The sequence below is a fragment of the Triturus cristatus genome, chromosome 10, assembly GCF_964204655.1.
Source record: "Triturus cristatus chromosome 10, aTriCri1.1, whole genome shotgun sequence".
In the NCBI taxonomy this organism is placed as follows: Eukaryota; Metazoa; Chordata; class Amphibia; order Caudata; family Salamandridae; genus Triturus; species Triturus cristatus.
Genome location: NC_140593.1, coordinates 1,126,869,483 through 1,126,887,997, shown reverse-complemented (window position 1 = coordinate 1,126,887,997; position 18,515 = coordinate 1,126,869,483). Strand labels below are relative to the sequence as shown.

At 44.2% G+C, this 18,515-nt stretch overlaps 1 protein-coding gene across 1 annotated transcript in view; it reads right to left on the bottom strand.

The window, feature by feature from the left end:
• TBL3 (transducin beta like 3) overlaps window positions 1–18,515 on the bottom strand; it is a 205,151-nt gene that overhangs the window by 110,092 nt on the left and 76,544 nt on the right. Inside the window, exons 8-9 of the mRNA XM_085629377.1 lie at window positions 14,738–14,813; window positions 13,574–13,664 (exon numbers count right to left, since the gene is read on the bottom strand). Coding sequence (XP_085485503.1) covers window positions 13,574–13,664; window positions 14,738–14,813 — 167 coding nt within the window. The remainder of the gene's footprint in view (window positions 1–13,573; window positions 13,665–14,737; window positions 14,814–18,515) is intronic.

Here is an 18,515-nt window from a genome sequence, read left to right as displayed (position 1 = left end):
TCGGATTCAAGGTCGTAGTGGACACTGGTGGTCCACCAAAAAAGAGAAAGGTAGCTACAAACCACAGCGGATGACTGCTGTAAACGGGAGACCAGTTGACCAGTAGCGTCTGGACATGCACTGGATTCACCCAAATCCAGCCTACACTGCACAGTCGGAGACTGAAGTATGAGGCTAGGGATGACATTTGACACTCGTGGATAGGGTAGCCCAAGGAACACTCAACGCATCTCTACAGCCTGTCCACAATCTTTAACATCTCAGTATACTGCACCCCCAGCATCAGGACCATTTCTTTCTTGGAGCGGGTAAAAAAACAGACACCTCCCCCTAGGATATTACGGCATAGGTTACCAAATTTAGCAACACATTTATTTTGCTACAGTTACACACTGTCTCCAAGTTAAACCTGTCTGCTCCCTACTGGAGATACCAAGGGGTTGAGCACTGGTTTAACTAGTTACTTAAGTGGTTCACCTTGAAAAGTATTGTGATTATTACCCGAGTTGGGCACTTATCCCCCTCAATTAATACTCCAATTTCTTACTGTTGTGTTTTGGGTGTAGGGTGCCAGGATGGAGGAAAGTGTTTTCGGTGGTAGCGGCGAGGTGGAGGGGTACTGCTGCCTGGGTGAGTGAGAGGGGATTTCGGTCCCACTTTGTTTTGGATGACAATGGAGTGGAGGGCAATGTGGGGGAGGGGGTGACTGGGGCCTGCTATAGCCCCAATGTTCTTTTGGGTGGGTGGTTGTGGAGTGGAAGGGGCACTAGTGCCTTGGTCGGGGTGGAGTGGAGTACCTTAGGTAGTTGAGTGGTGTCTAAATATGCTTAGTTTATTTTATGGCCCAAGGGCCACTGAATGTGGCAGGGGCGTCTGGCCCAAATTTAGTTCTTCTCATAATGCCATCAAGAGCCTAAATATTACCTCGAGGACCCACCATACTTTAACTTACGGTAAAAAAGCTTATACATTCACTGAAAAAAACACTAACATTTTAAAACCAAAAAGCACTGAAATTCACCAGTTATACGTAACTGACATGAGTATAACCTTTTTGGTTTTAAAACTGTAGTATATATACATACACTGGAAAAAACAACAAAGGTTGAAGTGGAGTAGTCTCCTTGGGTATTTACATATATACTAAATATAAATACAAAAAAACCTGAAATTACTCGAACTGCAAAAAAAAAAAAAAAATCTATAGATTCAGGTCCACAAATCCCAAATGGCTCAGTTGATCTGTGGCTGAAGGTAGTTCCTTGAGCCTCTGTGAACCTGCAGTCTGAATTTTGCGGAGTGCATGCAAGCAAAATGGCTCTGAGGATATGTGTATCTGATGGCAAAGCTGCAGATTCTGCTGTGAAAAACATCAAATTTTGTTGGAAAGTATCTACCTCTCTGCGACTTCTCTTCCCACATCCTCCTTCAGGTATGGTCTGCTCCCGTGGCCCATTCACATGCTCACCTTTTTTCCGGGACGCATGGTCCATGGGCATTTTGAGGACCCCTTGCATCACACAATCATAGCTAGCTAATCATAATGCAAGGAACCATAAATCCTTCAGCAACAGCCACGACTTTATTCTGGGAAGGAGACTTCCTCTCAAACTCTTCTAATACCTCTTACTGCACTGTTTTCTTCTGAACCACTGTGGGTTAGTGGATTTGCAATGGGCAAAGCAACCTCAGGTGAAGCAAGCTTACCGGGATCCACACTCTCATTAGTCTAGCAAACAGCATGTACTTTGCTGGAAATTTTAAAGCTCGCAAAAATTGATCTGTACTGCACATTCATCAATTATAGGAAAAAATGTGCCTTAAAGGCCAAAGCTGCAGACTTTGGCACTGGGGAAGCACGTTTGAGTCTCAGCATCATGAACATCCTGTGATTCTGGGCAAATAACTTAATTTCCATGTCCCTAAAACAAAATGCGTCCTTGCGTAATGTAACTGGTGCTCATGTAAAGCACTCCAATACCTTCGGGTTGAGTCCGCGTTAAATATAAGAAAGAAAAAAACTCGAATTTTGTGGGTACTTTTGCACAAATAGCAGAATTTTTACCAAAGTGCCAATGTCACAATTTGTTTTGCAAATCATGAAATCACTTTATCCTGGAGGCCTGTTAAAAGAAGAAAAGTGCACAGAGGACCTTAAGAGTGTTAAAAGCGACAGGTAACTGTCCTTGAGCAATATCACAAAAAAGAGACTAGGGAAAAGAAAGCCTTTTCTGAATCCCCTATCATACATGAAAACTCACTCAACAGAGAGGACCTACACCCATTATGACTCCTTATACAGGACAAAAGAAAGTGAAAAATCCTTCACTATCCAAACTACAAAACAATTATAAGAGGAAAGAGTGTAAGGGAAAAGTCAACCCTTGTTTTAATACTGCCCTCACACACTTTGCAGTGTCATGCTTCATCATACGCCCAGGTGCAGACCAACACACTGGACGGAGCGCAATTTTTTGGAAATATGAAGTTTAGTGGTGAGGGTATAGAAAGAGTGACATAATCAACAAAAAGAAAAAGAAAAAATTCAACAATTACAGGGAGAAGTATTCCCTAAAGAAGGGACCAAAGAGTGCAGACACAAACATTTAAAACTACCTAAGAGGGAACTATCATCATTCTTTATTCATGTAACCCCTTGGTAGGATTAAAAATCAAAGGTCTGGAAAATCAGGGGAGGTAAGGACCCCTAAATCCCTGCTGCGTATACCAACATGTTTCAGCCAATTTTACACGCCCATCTGGGTCGTTCTGGCATTCGTCAGGGTGTTGGTCCCATGTTCTTTAACTGTCCTTGAGCACCAGAGTGGTCCTTCTGACTGACTCCCAACCTTTTGTACCAACTCCAAAACTAACAGGAGTTTTAGCCCATTGGATAAAAACTCCTTTTAGCGATTTATTGCATCTAAAGACGAAGTAATTTTAGTTACCTTTAAAAAAAAAAGTCATATCTCCAGGTCCCCTTGATAGAATTTTGTCGTTTTGGTGTTTATTTAAAGCAAATATCGCATTCTATTTTTATAAATTAGTGTTGGGTTTTTATTAAGTCATGTTTCCTACTTATGTACTGTTCTGGTATTTCTAAGTACTGTACACTTGTTCTTTTGATTAAGCCTGACAGCCCTGTGCCGCCTTTACCCAGGACTGAGATAAGGGTTATGTTATTATATTTTATGGAACGTGCGGTTACCAAAGGGGCGTCTTGGCACTAGTGTCCTTTTAGAACGAAAGCATGAGATAAGCAAAAACAAAGCATTTTGCCAGCAGCTAAAATAATCATTAGGCTATGGTACTAAATGAAAAAGTTTTCAATTCCTTCCTGTACTTCAATATATTAGGCTAAGATGAATAGTTAAAGATTCCAACATTTAGCAGTGGAATAGGAGAACCTTCTTCCTATCCAATGACATCCGTTTAATATGGGTACAAGAAGGGATGTACCAATTAAAAACATCCAAAAGAAAGCAATGACCAACTTGATGTATTGCCTTAATGGCCCAGCATAGTGCTTAAATTTGATCCTTACCCTAATAGTCAGCCAATGAAGATCTTTAATGGCTTCTGAGGCTGTACAGAATTTGGGAAGATTCTTCAGCACTCTTGTTGCCACGTTTTAGAGGGTTTGAAACTTGTTCAGAAGGCATGATTGGGAGCCCACATAGAGAGCATTACAGTCATCTATTTTAGATATAACAAGAGCTAGGATACCTGTTTTCCTGAGCTCCATGGGAAGGAAAGGCAGGGTTTTCTATAAAATTTTGAACATGAGGAAATAGGATGATGTCACCTGTTTAGGATATTCAATGAAGGTGGGATTTGAGTAAAAAATGCCCCCTTCCCCTTTCTGGCTTTCTGAAAAGGAAGTGGAAGGGGCCCAAAGCTGGGTGGCCACCAAGAGGAATTCCAGAATGAGTGATCCTTGCCGAATAGCAGTATCTCTGTCTTTTCTGAGTTCAATTTTAAAACATTCTTCTGCATCCAGTTTGCGATCCTCGTCATACACATTCTGAAATCTTTGGCCACTTTATCGGGTACAGTAGACATCAATACTACTATTTGGGTATCATCGGCATAAGAAAATACCAAGAACCCACTGTAGCATAGTTTCTATTTCCCTAATAGGCTCTGCGCATTGGAATAATATACCCTATAGATCTGGTATAGGACTGAGGTCAGTATGCCCCTATCGAGTATATTAAACTCAATTAATTTGTACCAGCTAACTCAAAGGCCACTAGAAACTCCTTGTAAACAAGAAGGGATTCGTTTCTGGCAACCGCATAAACATGACAACTTTGTTTCCCTTTAGAATCGGAACACTCTCAGAATTGTGGAAACAACAAATAACAGTTTCACTCAGCTAATCGTGCATGCTTAGTTTCTTAAGAGATACACAGAAAGAATAGACGTGCGTTTCAATAAAAGGATTTATTGAACAGTCTTGTTTCTCGTGTAAGAGATATGAGCTGTTACAATCACAAGACAGTATGCAAGATATATTATGTACAGCGTAAGCAGTAGAAAGAAATAATACTGCGATAGAAAGAAATAATACCGAGCTAGCATTATCTTTTAGCTATGACACATATATTCATATACATAAATAACATAAGCTAAAAACGCGAGTACTCATGAGATGCTTCTCTAACTAGTTCTACCTCAGTGTATCTAACCTAAGTGTAGTACAAGGTAAGAAGTAGGTGATGTATTCTATAGTCTAGTATGCTAAGTCTGGTATGCCAAGAGTCCCTCTAGGTTCTTGTCAGCTCCATACCTTGAGAATGAGAGAGGTGGGAATCTCTTTCCGGGTCTCGAACTCCAACACCCTGCGAAGGGAGTCAGAACACTGGAAACTGGATTCTCTGCAAGCAGGGATGACAGTGTCTTTTGTCAGTGCGTCAGGCCGGGACACGGGCTCCTCTAAAGTCGAGGTCTCCTCCCATTTGCTTGGGCAAGGGAAGGTAATATATACCTGGTAGGTGCCTTGGAATGTTAGCATTGATGTAAAGTCGGGCAGAGGAAGTCGTCAGGAATGAACCCTTAAGGAATAGCGGTTCATGCATAATAAATAAGTTCTTGGAGAAATCAATAATCCTGTGCTAGGGGAACTTCCAAGAGCTTAAGGGTCTGGTTTCTAAGAACTCGTTGTGACGTTGGGGTGGACGGATGTAGGTGACCATGCCTGTATTTGGATAGCATGGCTAATGCCCAAATAAGGACTGGGATCTTACGCCTATATAAGGGCAATGCGAATTATGCCTATATAAGGACATGTTTCAGGAAAGGAATATGCTACTTACCAGTATGCATCTGTTCTTGGCATGTAGAGCTGCAGAGTCACACACTGAGGATAAGATCGCCATCTGGTGTTGGGCTCGGATGATTGCAGGTTGTTGTTGTCTTCGGAGAAGTCTTTGGTCACGAGGTTGGTGACTCCTCCCCTGGACAACAGTGCGCATGGGCATCCACTCCATCGGCAGATTGTTTTTCGCCATGATGGGAAAAGATGGAGTATATAGAAAAGAAAGAAAGGATGTCCATGTGTAATGTCTAAGTAAGACGGATGCTGGAACAGATACAGGTCCCGGGGAGGCGGGCGGGCGTGTGTGACTCTGCAGCTCTACATGCCAAGAACAGATGCATACTGGTAAGTAGCATATTCCGTTCGAGGCATATGAGCTGCAGATCACACACTGAGGATAGATTATACAGCAGTGCTCCCCTTAGCGGTGGTCGCCTGTATCCGTTGCAGCAGTTTGAAATAAAGTTTTTAGGACAGCCTGGCCCACGGAGGCCTGTTGTTTGGCCTGCACGTCAACACAATAGTGTTTAGTGAAGGTATGCGTGGTAGACCATGTGGCTGCCTTGCAAATGTCTTCTAAGGGAATATTGCCTAAGAAGGCCATAGAAGCCCCTATTTTACGCGTGGAGTGCGCCCTAGGGGGAACTGTGAGTGTACGTTTAGCCTTGAGGTAGCATATTTGGATGCATTTAACTATCCACCTGGCTATTCCTGATTTGGAGATCGGGTTGCCTTTGTGTGGTGGCGCGAAAGCAACAAAGAGTTGTTTTGTCTTTCGAAAAGGTTTTGTTCTGTCGATGTAATAAAGCAATGCTCTTTTAACATCTAGGGTATGTAGGGCCCTTTCAGCTACCGAGTCTGGATTTGGGAAAAAGACCGGTAGTTCTACTGATTGGTTAAGGTGGAAAGGGGAAATCACTTTTGGAAGAAATTTAGGGTTTGTCCTAAGAACCACTTTGTTACGGTGTAGTTGTAAGAAAGGTTCTTCAAGTGTAAGGGCTTGTATTTCACTTACTCTGCGCAGGGAAGTGATTGCGATAAGGAAGGCTACCTTCCATGTTAGGAATTGCAATTCACATTTGTGCATAGGTTCAAATGGGGGGCCCATGAGTCTTGTTAGAACCACATTGAGATTCCACACTGGGGCAGGTGGCAATCTTGGGGGAAGAATCCTTTTGAGACCTTCCATAAACGCTTTGATGGCTGGTACCTTAAAAAGGGACAGGTGTTGCCTATTTTGCAAGTAGGCTGCCAAGGCTGCTAGGTGTAATCGTATAGAGGAATACGCTAGATTTCATCTTTGCAAGTGTAGTAGATAGCAAATGATGTTTTGGATGGAAGCATCCAATGGATGTATGTCATTATTAGCGCAGTAGATGGCAAATCGTTTCCATTTAGCGGCATAACACGCTCTAGTAGTAGGGCGTCTGGCTTCTTTTATGATATTCATACAGTCTGGAGGGAGATTGAGGTAACCGAACTCTAAGACCTCAGGAGCCAGATCGCTAGGTTCAGTGTTTGAGGATCTGGGTGTCTGATTTCTCCATGGTTCTGGGTTAACAGATCCGGGGAGAGGCGTAGCTTTTGATGTGGAACTAAAGATAGTTCCAGAAGTGTGGTGAACCACGGTTGACGTGCCCAAGTGGGAGCCACTAGTATTAGTGTTAGTGACTGTTGTTTCAGTTTGCGTACCACAAATGGAACTAGTGGGAGAGGCGGAAAGGCGTACGCAAATCTGCCTGACCAGTTCATCCATAGGGCATTGCCCTTCGACTGTGGGTGTGGAAACCTGGCGGCGAAGGTTGGGCATTTTGTGTTTTCGGGAGTGGCGAACAGGTCTATGTCTGGTTGTCCCCACTTTTGGAAGAAGGGGAGTAGAACCTTGGGGTGTAGTTCCCATTCGTGGATCTGTTGTGTGTGGCGACTTAGGAGGTCGGCCACTTGATTGTGGATCCCTGGGAGATGTTCTGCTAACAGGTAGATGTTTTGGGGAATTGCCCATCTCCAGATTTGCTGTGCCAGTTGGGACAGTTGGAGAGAGTGTGTCCCTCCCTGTTTCTGTATATAATACATTGTCGTCATGTTGTCTGTGCGTATGAGGACAGTTTTGTTCTTTAGGTGAATTTGAAAGGATTTTAGTGCTAGGAACACTGCTAAGAGTTCTAGGTGGTTGATGTGGAGCAGTTTTTGTTGACTGGTCCATCTGCCCTGAGTGGTATGGTGAAGGAGGTGGGCTCCCCACCCCGTGAGAGATGCGTCTGTAGTTAGCACAACTTGTGGAAGAGGCTCTAAGAACGGTCTCCCTTTGGACAGGTTGATGGTGTTCCACCATTTCAGTGATCGAAGTGAGCGACTGTCCACCAACACCAGATCGGTAAGTTGTCCGTGAGCTTGGTTCCACTGTTGTGCTAAGCATTCTTGTAAGGGACGCATTTGAAGTCGTGCGTGTGGGACTATGGAGATGCACGACGCCATCATGCCTAGGAGCTGCATGAACACTCTTGCTGGAAGAGATGGATGAGTTTGAAATTGAGAGATGAGATTTTGTATATTGGCTATCCTGGCTGTGCTGGGATAGGCAATGGCTTTGGATGTATCTATGGTTGCTCCTAGATACTGATGTAAGTGGGAAGGTTGTAGGTGGGATTTGGGGTAGTTGATAGTGAATCCCAAATCGTGGAGAGTTTGAATCGTGCGATGAGTGTGGAGAACGCATTTTTGGTATGTATTGGCTTTTATGAGCCAATCGTCCAGATAGGGGAAGACATGGATCTGTTGTCTTCTGAGATGCGCTGCCACGACTGCTAGGCACTTGGTGAACACTCTGGGTGCTGTTGTTACTCCGAATGGGAGAACTGTAAATTGATAGTGTTGCCCATCTACCACAAATCGTAGATATTTTCTGTGAGCGGGATGCATAGGGATGTGAAAGTATGCGTCCTTGAGGTCCAATGTGGCGAGGAAGTCTCCCTGTTGTAAAAGTGGGAGGACTTGTTGGAGAGTGGTCATGTGAAAATGATCCGAATGTATATACTGGTTTAGTAGTCTGAGATCCAGTATGGGCCTTAGTGTTTTGTCCTTTTTGGGAATGAGGAAGTATAGAGAATATACCCCTTTTCCCTGATGTTGAAGGGGGACTGGTTCTATCGCATGTTTTTGTAACAGGGATTGAACTTCTTGTTTGAGGAGAGAGAGATGATGCGAGGACATTGGACGTTGTTTGGGCGGTATGTTTGGGGGGGATTGTATGAGTTCGAGGCAGTAGCCAGACTGGATAATTTGTCTTACCCACCTGTCTGTGGTGATGGAAGTCCAGACAGGCAGGAATTGTTGGAGTCGCCCCCCGACCGGAGTGGAATGGTCTGGGGGGAGTGGTGGCAAGTCACTGTTTGGTGGCTGGTGAGGTGCGGGTGTTGTTGTTGTTGCCCCGTCCTCGACCTTTGTTATTGTTTCCCCTATAACCTCCCCGGAAGTAACCTCTGTTAGGGGATGTTTGTCCAGAATTTTTAAAGGTGGACGTGGTCTCAGTTGATGTGTTTTTGGAGCCTCCTCTATAAAAGGAGCGACGAAAGGAACCCCGGTTTTGATGAGACTGCAGTGCTCCCATAGACTTGGCAGTTTCATTATCCTTTTTCATTTTTTCTAATGCAGTATCCACTGCAGGGCCAAATAGCTGCTCTTGGTTGAAAGGTTGAGCTAGAATTGCGGTTTGAACCTCCGGTTTAAAACCGGAAATACGGAGCCAGGCATGTCGTCTGAGTAAGACGCCAGTATTGACCGCTCTAGAAGCAGTGTCTGCTGCATCTAAGGCGCATTTAATGGAGGCATTAGATATTAATTTGCCTTCTTGGATGAGGTCAGAGGCCTGGGACTTAAAAGGTTCAGGCAGATGTTGCATAAGGTCCTCAAGTTGGTCATAATGCGCTCTATCATACCTGGCTAACAGGGCCTGGGTATTCGCAATACGCCAATGGTTAGCCGCCTGCGCGGCGACCCGTTTGCCCGAGGCTTCTAAAAGCTTAGACTCCTTGTCTGGGGGAGGCGTTTCTCCAGTTGTCTGTGAGTTAGCGCGCTTCCTGGCATTTGATACGACTAGGGAGTCTAAAGGGAGCTGGGCCTTAATGTATGCAGGGTCTTGCGGGGCTGGTCGGTACTTTTTTTCGATGCGTGGGTTGAGAACCCTAGCTCGAACAGGGTCCTTAAAGACTTCAGTAGCATGCTTTATGACCCCTTTGATCATGGGCAGTATGTGAACAGTCTTTTGTGACTGCTCAAAGGTATCAAGGAGGAAGTCCTCTTCAATGGCGTCTGTGTGCATAGTAACGCCGTGGAATGTTGCTGCCCTATTTATAAGTTGGCCGTACCCTAGGTGGTCATCAGGAGGGGAGGGCTTGGAAGGGTAGGTAGTGGGGTCAGGCATGTCAGGTATAGGATAAGACCAGTCATCCATGGGTGCTGGGTCTGGGAACGTAAAAGGGTCGTTTGGGTCAACAGGATCATCAAATAAATCAGGGTCCGCCCCTCCCCCTAAGTCATCATTATCATCCTGTGGAGGAGGTGAATGATAGGGAGATGGTAAAGGTAAAGGTAAAGGTAAAGGAGAATCAGGAGGAGGAGGGGGGGACGGGTTAGGAGGTAAAACAGGAGAGGAAGGACGAAGTGGTGAAGTAGCACAGTCCTTTTTCCGTATGGGAGCTGGGGGAGGTGTAGTGTCCAGCTTCCGCTTTTTATATGGGATGGCAGTCACATGTCCCGTTTTAGGATTGATATAGATCCGCTTCTGAGTAGGATCTGGTCGAAAAAGATCATCTGGCTCCGAAGGTGGTGTCTGTGACGTCCGCTTCGGGTCTTTATGAGCTTGTTTCGGCGGGGACGCAGTTTTCGGCTCCGATGATTTTTTCGGTGTCGACTGATTTTTCGGTGTCGACTGATTTTTCGGTGTCGACTGATTTTTCGGTGTCGACTGATTTTTCGGTGTCGACTGATTTTTCGGTGCCGACTGATTTTTCGGTGCCGACTGATGTTTCGGTGCCGACTGATGTTTCGGTGCCGACTGAGGTTTCGGTGCCGACTGAGGTTTCGGTGCCGACTGAGGTTTCGGTGCCGATGGACTTTCAGGCATCGATGTTGAAGAACGTTTCGGTGCCGGTGGAGACTTCGGTGCCGAGGAACGTTTCTGTGCCGAAGGAGATTTCGGTCTTGGAGCCTGTTTCGGTGCCGACAATGGGTGTTTGGGTGCCGAGGGTGTTAAAGGCACAATTAGGTGAGGTTTGCTCGAGCCCGAGCCACCCACAGGCTTAGTTGTCTTCGGAGCCGGGCCCGAGGGCGGGGCTTCTGAAGAGGATTTCCGGTCGCGACTGGGCCCAACTGGCGGAGTCTTGACCAATGCTTTTTTGGATGGGGCAGGGGCAGGGGGGGTGGTACTCACACGCTGCCCTGGAGTGATGAGGTCATCGGAATAGTCGGCTTCGGACACGATCTCGAGATCTTCGGTGTCGTCTTCGGGAACATCTTGAGCAAAGATGTCCTCCGGTTCTGGAGCTGGTTTGGCCATAATATGGCGTCGAGCTCTTCGGTCCCGGAGGGTCTTCTTCGAACGGAAAGCGGAACAAGCTGGACAGGTGGACTCGTTGTGTTCCGGCGACAGGCAGAGGTTGCAAACCTCGTGGTGGTCACTGTGGGGGAACTTCGCTCCACACTGGGGGCATTTTTTGAAGGGTGTCCTGTCCATCAGCCGCTTCCGGAACCGGTCCGAGTTGATGTCGACGTCGATGAAATGAAGATTAAAGAGTTAAATTGATTGCTGGAAGTTTTCTGCTGGAGCGGAAAAAAGTTCATCCGAACCCAATGGCGGAAAAAAACAATCTGCCGATGGAGTGGATGCCCATGCGCACTGTTGTCCAGGGGAGGAGTCACCAACCTCGTGACCAAAGACTTCTCCGAAGACAACAACAACCTGCAATCATCCGAGCCCAACACCAGATGGCGATCTTATCCTCAGTGTGTGATCTGCAGCTCATATGCCTCGAACACCTATATACAGACACCTAAAGCATAATACAACACCACAGGATCAAACTAATTTGATTAAAGAGATGATATAGGCATTAAATAAGGCCAGAATTAGTGGAAGATCCCCCACATGGAAGTGTAAATGGATTGGAGGTAAAAACGTCCAAGGCCACTGATTGCTCGCTGTTGGCCAGAAAAGACTTAATCAATTTGAGGGCAGAATATTTCAATGCCTATCCTTTTTAAGCGGTTTACCATTAAGAGGTGTTCAACTGTATCAAATGCGTCCCCAGATCCAGAAGGATCAGGGCCGCATTATCTCCCCTGTCCACAATAGCTCTGATTTCTTCAGTTGCTGCCAATAAGGCGGATTGTGTACAATCGTAGGGCCGAAACCCATGTTGAGCAGGATCTAAACAGTTCATGTTTTCAAGAAAAATAAAAATGTCCTGCTTTATGGCCATTTCTAAGAAGTTTGCAATATGAGGTAGACATGATATAGGTCTGTAAGAAGTCAATAGAGGGCTTCTTTAGAAGTGGCACAATAGAAGCCTTTTGTCAGACCTCTGGAAAACTGCCAGACTCTAACACCCTGTTAAGTAATACCATCAGATGGGCAGAAACGGTAGCTGAAACCAGACAGTGTATCTGCAGAGGGCAGGGATCATCAGGAGCTCCAGACCTAGTGGAGGTAATTAGATTAGAGACTTTCTCCTCAGAAAGTGGGGTGAAAAGTTCATTACTGAGGAATGGGAGACAGAATCATCATCCATGCATTCCTCCCCAGTATCCGTCCCTCAGACTGAGAATGAGTTATTTGAGTTATTGGGCACGTTCTTTAAGTCCAGGAAGACTTTATTTACTTTTAAAAAGAAGAAATCTGCTAATTCATCACATAACTTTTGGTTGGGAATTGCTCAATTTTTGTTGCCAAAAGATGAAAGTGATTAAACTGTATTGAACAGTTCCTTAGTGGAATTTTTAGCTGCTCTAATTTTATCTGTTAAGTATACTGTTTTAGGTGCCTGAGCCATACTTTTCTATTTTTTATCATGGTTCTATATAATATATTTTACTCTAGGCTGTATGATTTCCTCCAGAGTTGTTCTTGGTGCCTACATTTCTATGTATTTTCCCTGAGTCCATAGGAGTATCAAGGCGCGGAAGTCGATGGTCAGTCTCTGTTTTAAATGGCGCTACTTGAGAGAGAGCAGCCCTAACCCAGGCCTCATACCTGGCGGCAGCTTGCTCCACATCATTATTATTTAAAGGCTTGGTATTGCATAGAAGATAGTTTAATTTATTATTATTCTTTCATGTGTGGTATTTTAGTACTGTCAATGCTTTGGAAGAAACTGACTGTGCAGCTGGTCTACGGATTTCAAACAGAATGGCCCTGTGATCCGTCCACATAAAAGGAAAAAATATTTCAAACAGCAGAACAATATTATTGGAGAATATACTGTCTATGATATGATTAGCATCATAAGTGGGTTTATTAACCTGCTGTAGCAGATCAAACCTTAGAAGGCTGTCGATTAAAAGCTCTGTATTTTTATCATCCATACGTTCTAAGTGGATATTAAAGTATTCTAAAATCATGAAATTTGAGTAATCAATACATGATTCCTTGAATGCTAATATGGATTGAATTAAATTATTCTTTGGGCCTAGTGTGCGGTAAATAAGAAGGCCATTAAAGGTATGAGTGTTATGTATTTTTAAATTAAACAACAGTGCTTCGTAGTTTACGTACACGTAAAGAAACCTAACTGGACCTGATAAAGATTTTGACATCATTACATGGTGAGGTCTCACAACCGCGTCACATAATAATCCACTTTTTTACAGCTTCAAACAGTTTATCAAATATTGTTGATCTCAGACTGGAAGAAAATAAATCATTTATAGAAAATATTAGGTAATATATTTTGTATAGAACCCATATGTTGCCCTCAAGTAACTTCGTAGCCATGAGTTTCTCACTTATCGTCCGTATGCAGAGACATAGTTTTCAGATGTGGGAAATGGAACCAGTGCTCTTTGCAAAGAGTGTGTACGAACCAGATATGGAATCTCATTTGATTGAAGTCAGACTTAATCAGTAGCACCTGCAGCCTTTGAGCCATCGCTCAGGACATGTAAGGTTTGCTCACAATACATAGGAAATTTGGACGCCCTCCGTGATAACCAAACAAATATTGCATCTGTTACTGCTACAGTGATCTGCCTCTTACCCACCTTTGCTGCCAGCTGTTATGAAGTGGAGTCCCTTCCTTCCAGCTCCTGGAGAATCTGTAGACTCCGGGATAACAACAACAGCTTCGACGCTCTGGGGGAGAAAATTGAAAAAGTAGAAAGGGACGTTCACCTTTCAAGATTGGTAAATTTGCAACACAACTCGGTCTACAAAAAAGCAAAGATTTGGGTGAGAGGTTTACAATATAGTTACCCAAGTGATCCGGGCATAAGATACAAGAGTCCTGCGAGGATGATAGGGCTCCATTTAGTAATCCAGTTTATGGTATTGAGGCCTCTGGCACCATGTTGCCTGCTAACCTACACACTGGCATTGCACATGGAATGATGTGCCAGACAGAAAACACCATTGTTTCTCCAAACAGTTGGGGTAGTCATGGATTAGGACTAGAAGCCCATGAGTGAGCTGAAACTTCACACAAAAAACTGAAATTCTTAGAATGCTCGATTTTATGAAGTCTGCAAGCCTCTATGCAGCCATTCTGCTTTTACATGAAAGCTCCTTATATCAATGGCATTTTGTGACTGTAACTATTCTTTGATGGTCTTTTCACGAACGATGATAAATTTCAATAAACTCATGCAAGTGATTGGGACAAAGATCAAATAATCAGGACAAAATGCTAAGTGTGAGCATAAATCAGCTTCCTCATAGGACCCCCTAAATGGAAGTCACTTAGATTACTGTATCTTAGCAAAATGTAGGGAAATGTTTGTGGAATCAAGAGCTGCCAGCAATGATTTGATAGAATGCGCCTGCAAGGAGCGGGTGCTGGGGAGGGCTGTCAGTATAGAAACAGCACAGGTGATATCACATCCCCGAGCAAATGTCTCGATTGTGCTTTAGCAATTGAGCGCCAACATCGGAGATGTCCAGGTGAGAATACAGAGAAGCCTCTTAGTAGGTGACGGGAGGAATGCGTGCAATAAGTCGAACCACTGTCAATCGGCCGGGTTAGCATTCCTACCTATCATCCTTTTGCCCACTTTGCAACCTCATATTAGACCCAGGCATCAGTCTTGGCCCTGCTCCAATAGGAACAGTCCAGCTCAAGATGCCAAGCTAGGTCCTCTCTGAATCAGAACACAAGCAACCCAAGACAGGTGGGTCCCAGCATGTACGTACAAAGTACTTTCATCACTCACCTCATAGACCGGAATCGTCCTCTTAGATGTTTCAGTTTTCAGATCCCAGACAGTGCAGATTTTATCTCGACCCGAGCTGTATTTAGGAAACACAGATAGCATGAATTATCTAACCTTCAGCTTTCATTCCATTAGACCATCGTGCTATATAATACCCTCACACTAAAGATATCTTAAAAGGTGCAACAAATTCACAATTCCGTCCCTTAGTAATATAGAACTAAGGGATATATATATTAAAGAGCACAGAATGCTTCAATGGTTGACCATGAACATAAAATCAATGCTAATTCCCTCACAACACAAGGATAGATTCCAATCACAATGTCATGTCACAGACCACATAGCTTTAAGACCGGACTCAAAGAAACTAATTTATTCAGAACGGAGGTTTCAGATCCCTGAAATCAGCAGATCTTGAACCAATCTGTCTACTCAACAGGGGCTTCTCTAGTTAACATGGGGTTTATCTGAGCCGTGCTCTTATGGACCATCATGGAATAGATCTTAAAGAAGGACCATGACTGAACACATTGGATTAAGGATAAACAAAACTCTCCCACTTTACAGCAGAGAAAATTCCCCCCGGGAACAAAGAAATCTAAACCATTACAGACTGCAGCAACAATGTCTGCAGCCAAATTCTTTGGAGTCACTTAGGACATGCAGAAAAATATCAAGCATCATATGACCAAATAGGACAACTCTGCATCATTCACTGCGCTGAAACTGTTATAGCTAAAGCCAAAATTACATCCTCCTCATTTTGGGTGATAGAGGCGGGACAGCCCCGATTTTGCTAGACTTATCGGCTGCATTCAATACCATCTCTCATGACATCTTGCTAGAGCGCCTGCCCGAAATTGGCATCACAAACTCAGTATATAACTGGTTTGCTTCCTTAAAATTAAACACAGCTTGTTTAGCTAACTACGCTAGCTAAGTTAACTCCTACTGGAGTTCCATAAGGATCGGCACTCAGCACCACATGTTTTAACCTCTACATGACTCCGCTAGCCAGACTGATACTCATTTGACTTAAGGCTGGATGGGAACACAAAATTGGCATCCCTTCAATATTCTTCTTCCCTTAAAAGAGGTTGCCAACTGGATGAATTCCAACTCTCTGGTACTAAATGGAGACAAAACTGTGGTTTTTATTTTTGGGAACCCCAATATGTGGACAGCTGCATGATGGACTGACTCTTTGGTCTCTCTTTCGATTCCCTCCCAACAAGCCACAAATCTGAGAATCATCTTTGATTCCAAGCTCATGTCTAATGAGCACATTATATCACATACTACCACGGGTTTCGGCTTATATTCCGTCATTAGGATGGCAGAAAAAATGTATTGCACTTGTGCCCTTCTGAGTGGGCTGGACCCGTCCTCAATACTTACATGTCTAAGGCTGTGCAGGGATTAATCAAATTTTGTTCCTCTTTGTTGCAAGTGTTGTCTACATGTAAGGTGAAAGACACCAAGATAGTTAAAATGTATTAAGGGGAACCGGAGATATGAATTTGTAAAGATTTATGGAAACAAGCATTTACAATGCAATAGGTCTCGCATTTGCGAGAGTTTGAGCTATTGGCATTGTAAATGCCAATGTCTTTTATTTATTAATTTTTCAATTTTTGTTTAATTGTTTAATTTTGAATTTTTATGTGTCTTTTATGATGAAAATTGCAATAAAGACTTGAAATTGAATTGATTAAACACGCACTTTGTACTTATAGTCCTTGCTTATGAGAAGTGAGGCTGGAGGTAACTGGGGCTTTTTTACTGCCAGGCTTGCTTCTCGTAAGCAAGGACTGTAAGTACAAAGTGCGTGTTTAATCACTACTTGCAGGTTTTCAAAATACATAAATAAAAGGCATTGGCATTTACAATGCCAATAGCTCAAACTCTCGCAAAAGCGAGACCTATGGCATTGCAAATGCTTGTCATTTATTCCGGCCTTTCGATTGCTCCATCGAGATGTGCTGGCACCAAGTCAGAGGCCTTGTGGTTACTTTTACAGAAACTGAGAAAGGAGTGAGAAAACGGCACAGACCGGGCCAACACTAGTAGCAGCCTTGGAATTTGTTTTCGGGAGGGACGTCTGTGAGGCGCGGTGTTAATGAACACCAAAAGTCAGCGCAAGATGTATTTAATTTCAGAATGAGTCATGCAGGTCACTCCGCCGCATCCCCATAATCCTTCTACAAAGGAAAAAAAATATCTCAATTTTGGGGGATATGACGGTTTTTCCACAGTCATTCAATTTGTTTAACACACTGTGAAACTCTGAAGTTGTCCTGTGGATGACAGTTCAAGTGCTGTGAGAATGAAGAAAATAAAAATATATTCTTATATTCTGTGTAAAGAGTTAATTACACAAAATGCAGGATATATGTTTCAATATAAACAGTGACCATCTGCCCACCAGACAGGTGTGTCAGCAAGAGATTAGTGATGCAGGTAGCTAGAGAGTTGAGCGAGGACTTTGTGGGGGTCAACCTGCTGTACAATTAGGCTTCGCAAGGCACCCTGCAAACCGAATTGCATAACATTGATTTACAAAATGGATTTTTAATATCCGACTTGGTCTCTAGCTTCACAAACACTTGCATAAATACAGCCCTGAATAAATGGGGTCTCTACGGGGTAGATTTGAATGTTATGTACAGATGTAAACTAAATCCATCCACCAAGTGTAGAGTCGGTGTAAGGTATTAACTTGACTGATGCCAAAAATAGGCTAAAATCCCATCTGACCTCCTCTTTGCAGCTTATGGCTGGAATGTAGGGTGTTACCAGGGTTGCAGCCACTGCTAGCTCCATCAGTATCACGCTTTTAGTAAATCAACGTTGACAAAGTAATTTCTGCCTGAGTTGCTTCTGTCCAGACGGCCATTGAAACTGTGGCAGACCACCGAGACGTTTTAAATGTCTCCCACATGCTGGGAGAAAGATCTCAGTGGACCAGAGACATTCAATATGTAACAACTAGAACACCAGTTGCATATCACTGCACGCAAGTACTGAAAAATGTCTCACTGGAATACTACATTTTCTCCTTCACTGCACAGACACCAACATGAATCAACCAGCGGGGGGGAAACAAGCTGGCTCCGTGGAGCCGACAGGGGGGCGGGGAAGGGGGGGGCGGGGGGAAGGGGGGGCGGTGGGGGGAGGGGAGGGATAGTGAAAGTGGGGGATGCACGCGCTGTATAACGCCAGCCTCCGGAGACAGGAGATGTGCACGCGTACGGAGTGCACATCTCCTGTCCGACCGCGTGCACATCTCCTGTCCGCGCGTGCCATCTCCTGTCTCCCTTCGGCACAGAAAGCGGCAACAATAGATCTCGCCGAGGCGAGCAGCGCGCAAGCACTGCGTCGCTAGGCGAGACCTAAAAAGGAACCAAGAAAGAGTAAAGGGACAATTAAAAGTTACTGTTCGCGGTTGACCATGACCTGGGTGCAATTTCAGGCCAACAGCAAGGGAGTAGAGGTTGGATACACAAAGGAGATAATCACAGTTAAAGTTTATACCTCGGGAGTTAGTCTCTCAAACAAAGTCAAAATCCTCCTCTGGGGCTAGGCCAGAGGCTGTTGCCCTCAAAGTCAGATATATCATTGCACTTTCGCTGTAGCTGTTTGTTTTGGCTTCAAAAGCACTTAGAGAGACAAGCCTGGATTTTTTTAGAAGTCACTGCACGATTGGTTAGATTTGCCGCCCAGCGTAAGGCTTTTCCATCAAACGTAGTCACTTTTTGGAAGCAGAAAGCGGGGA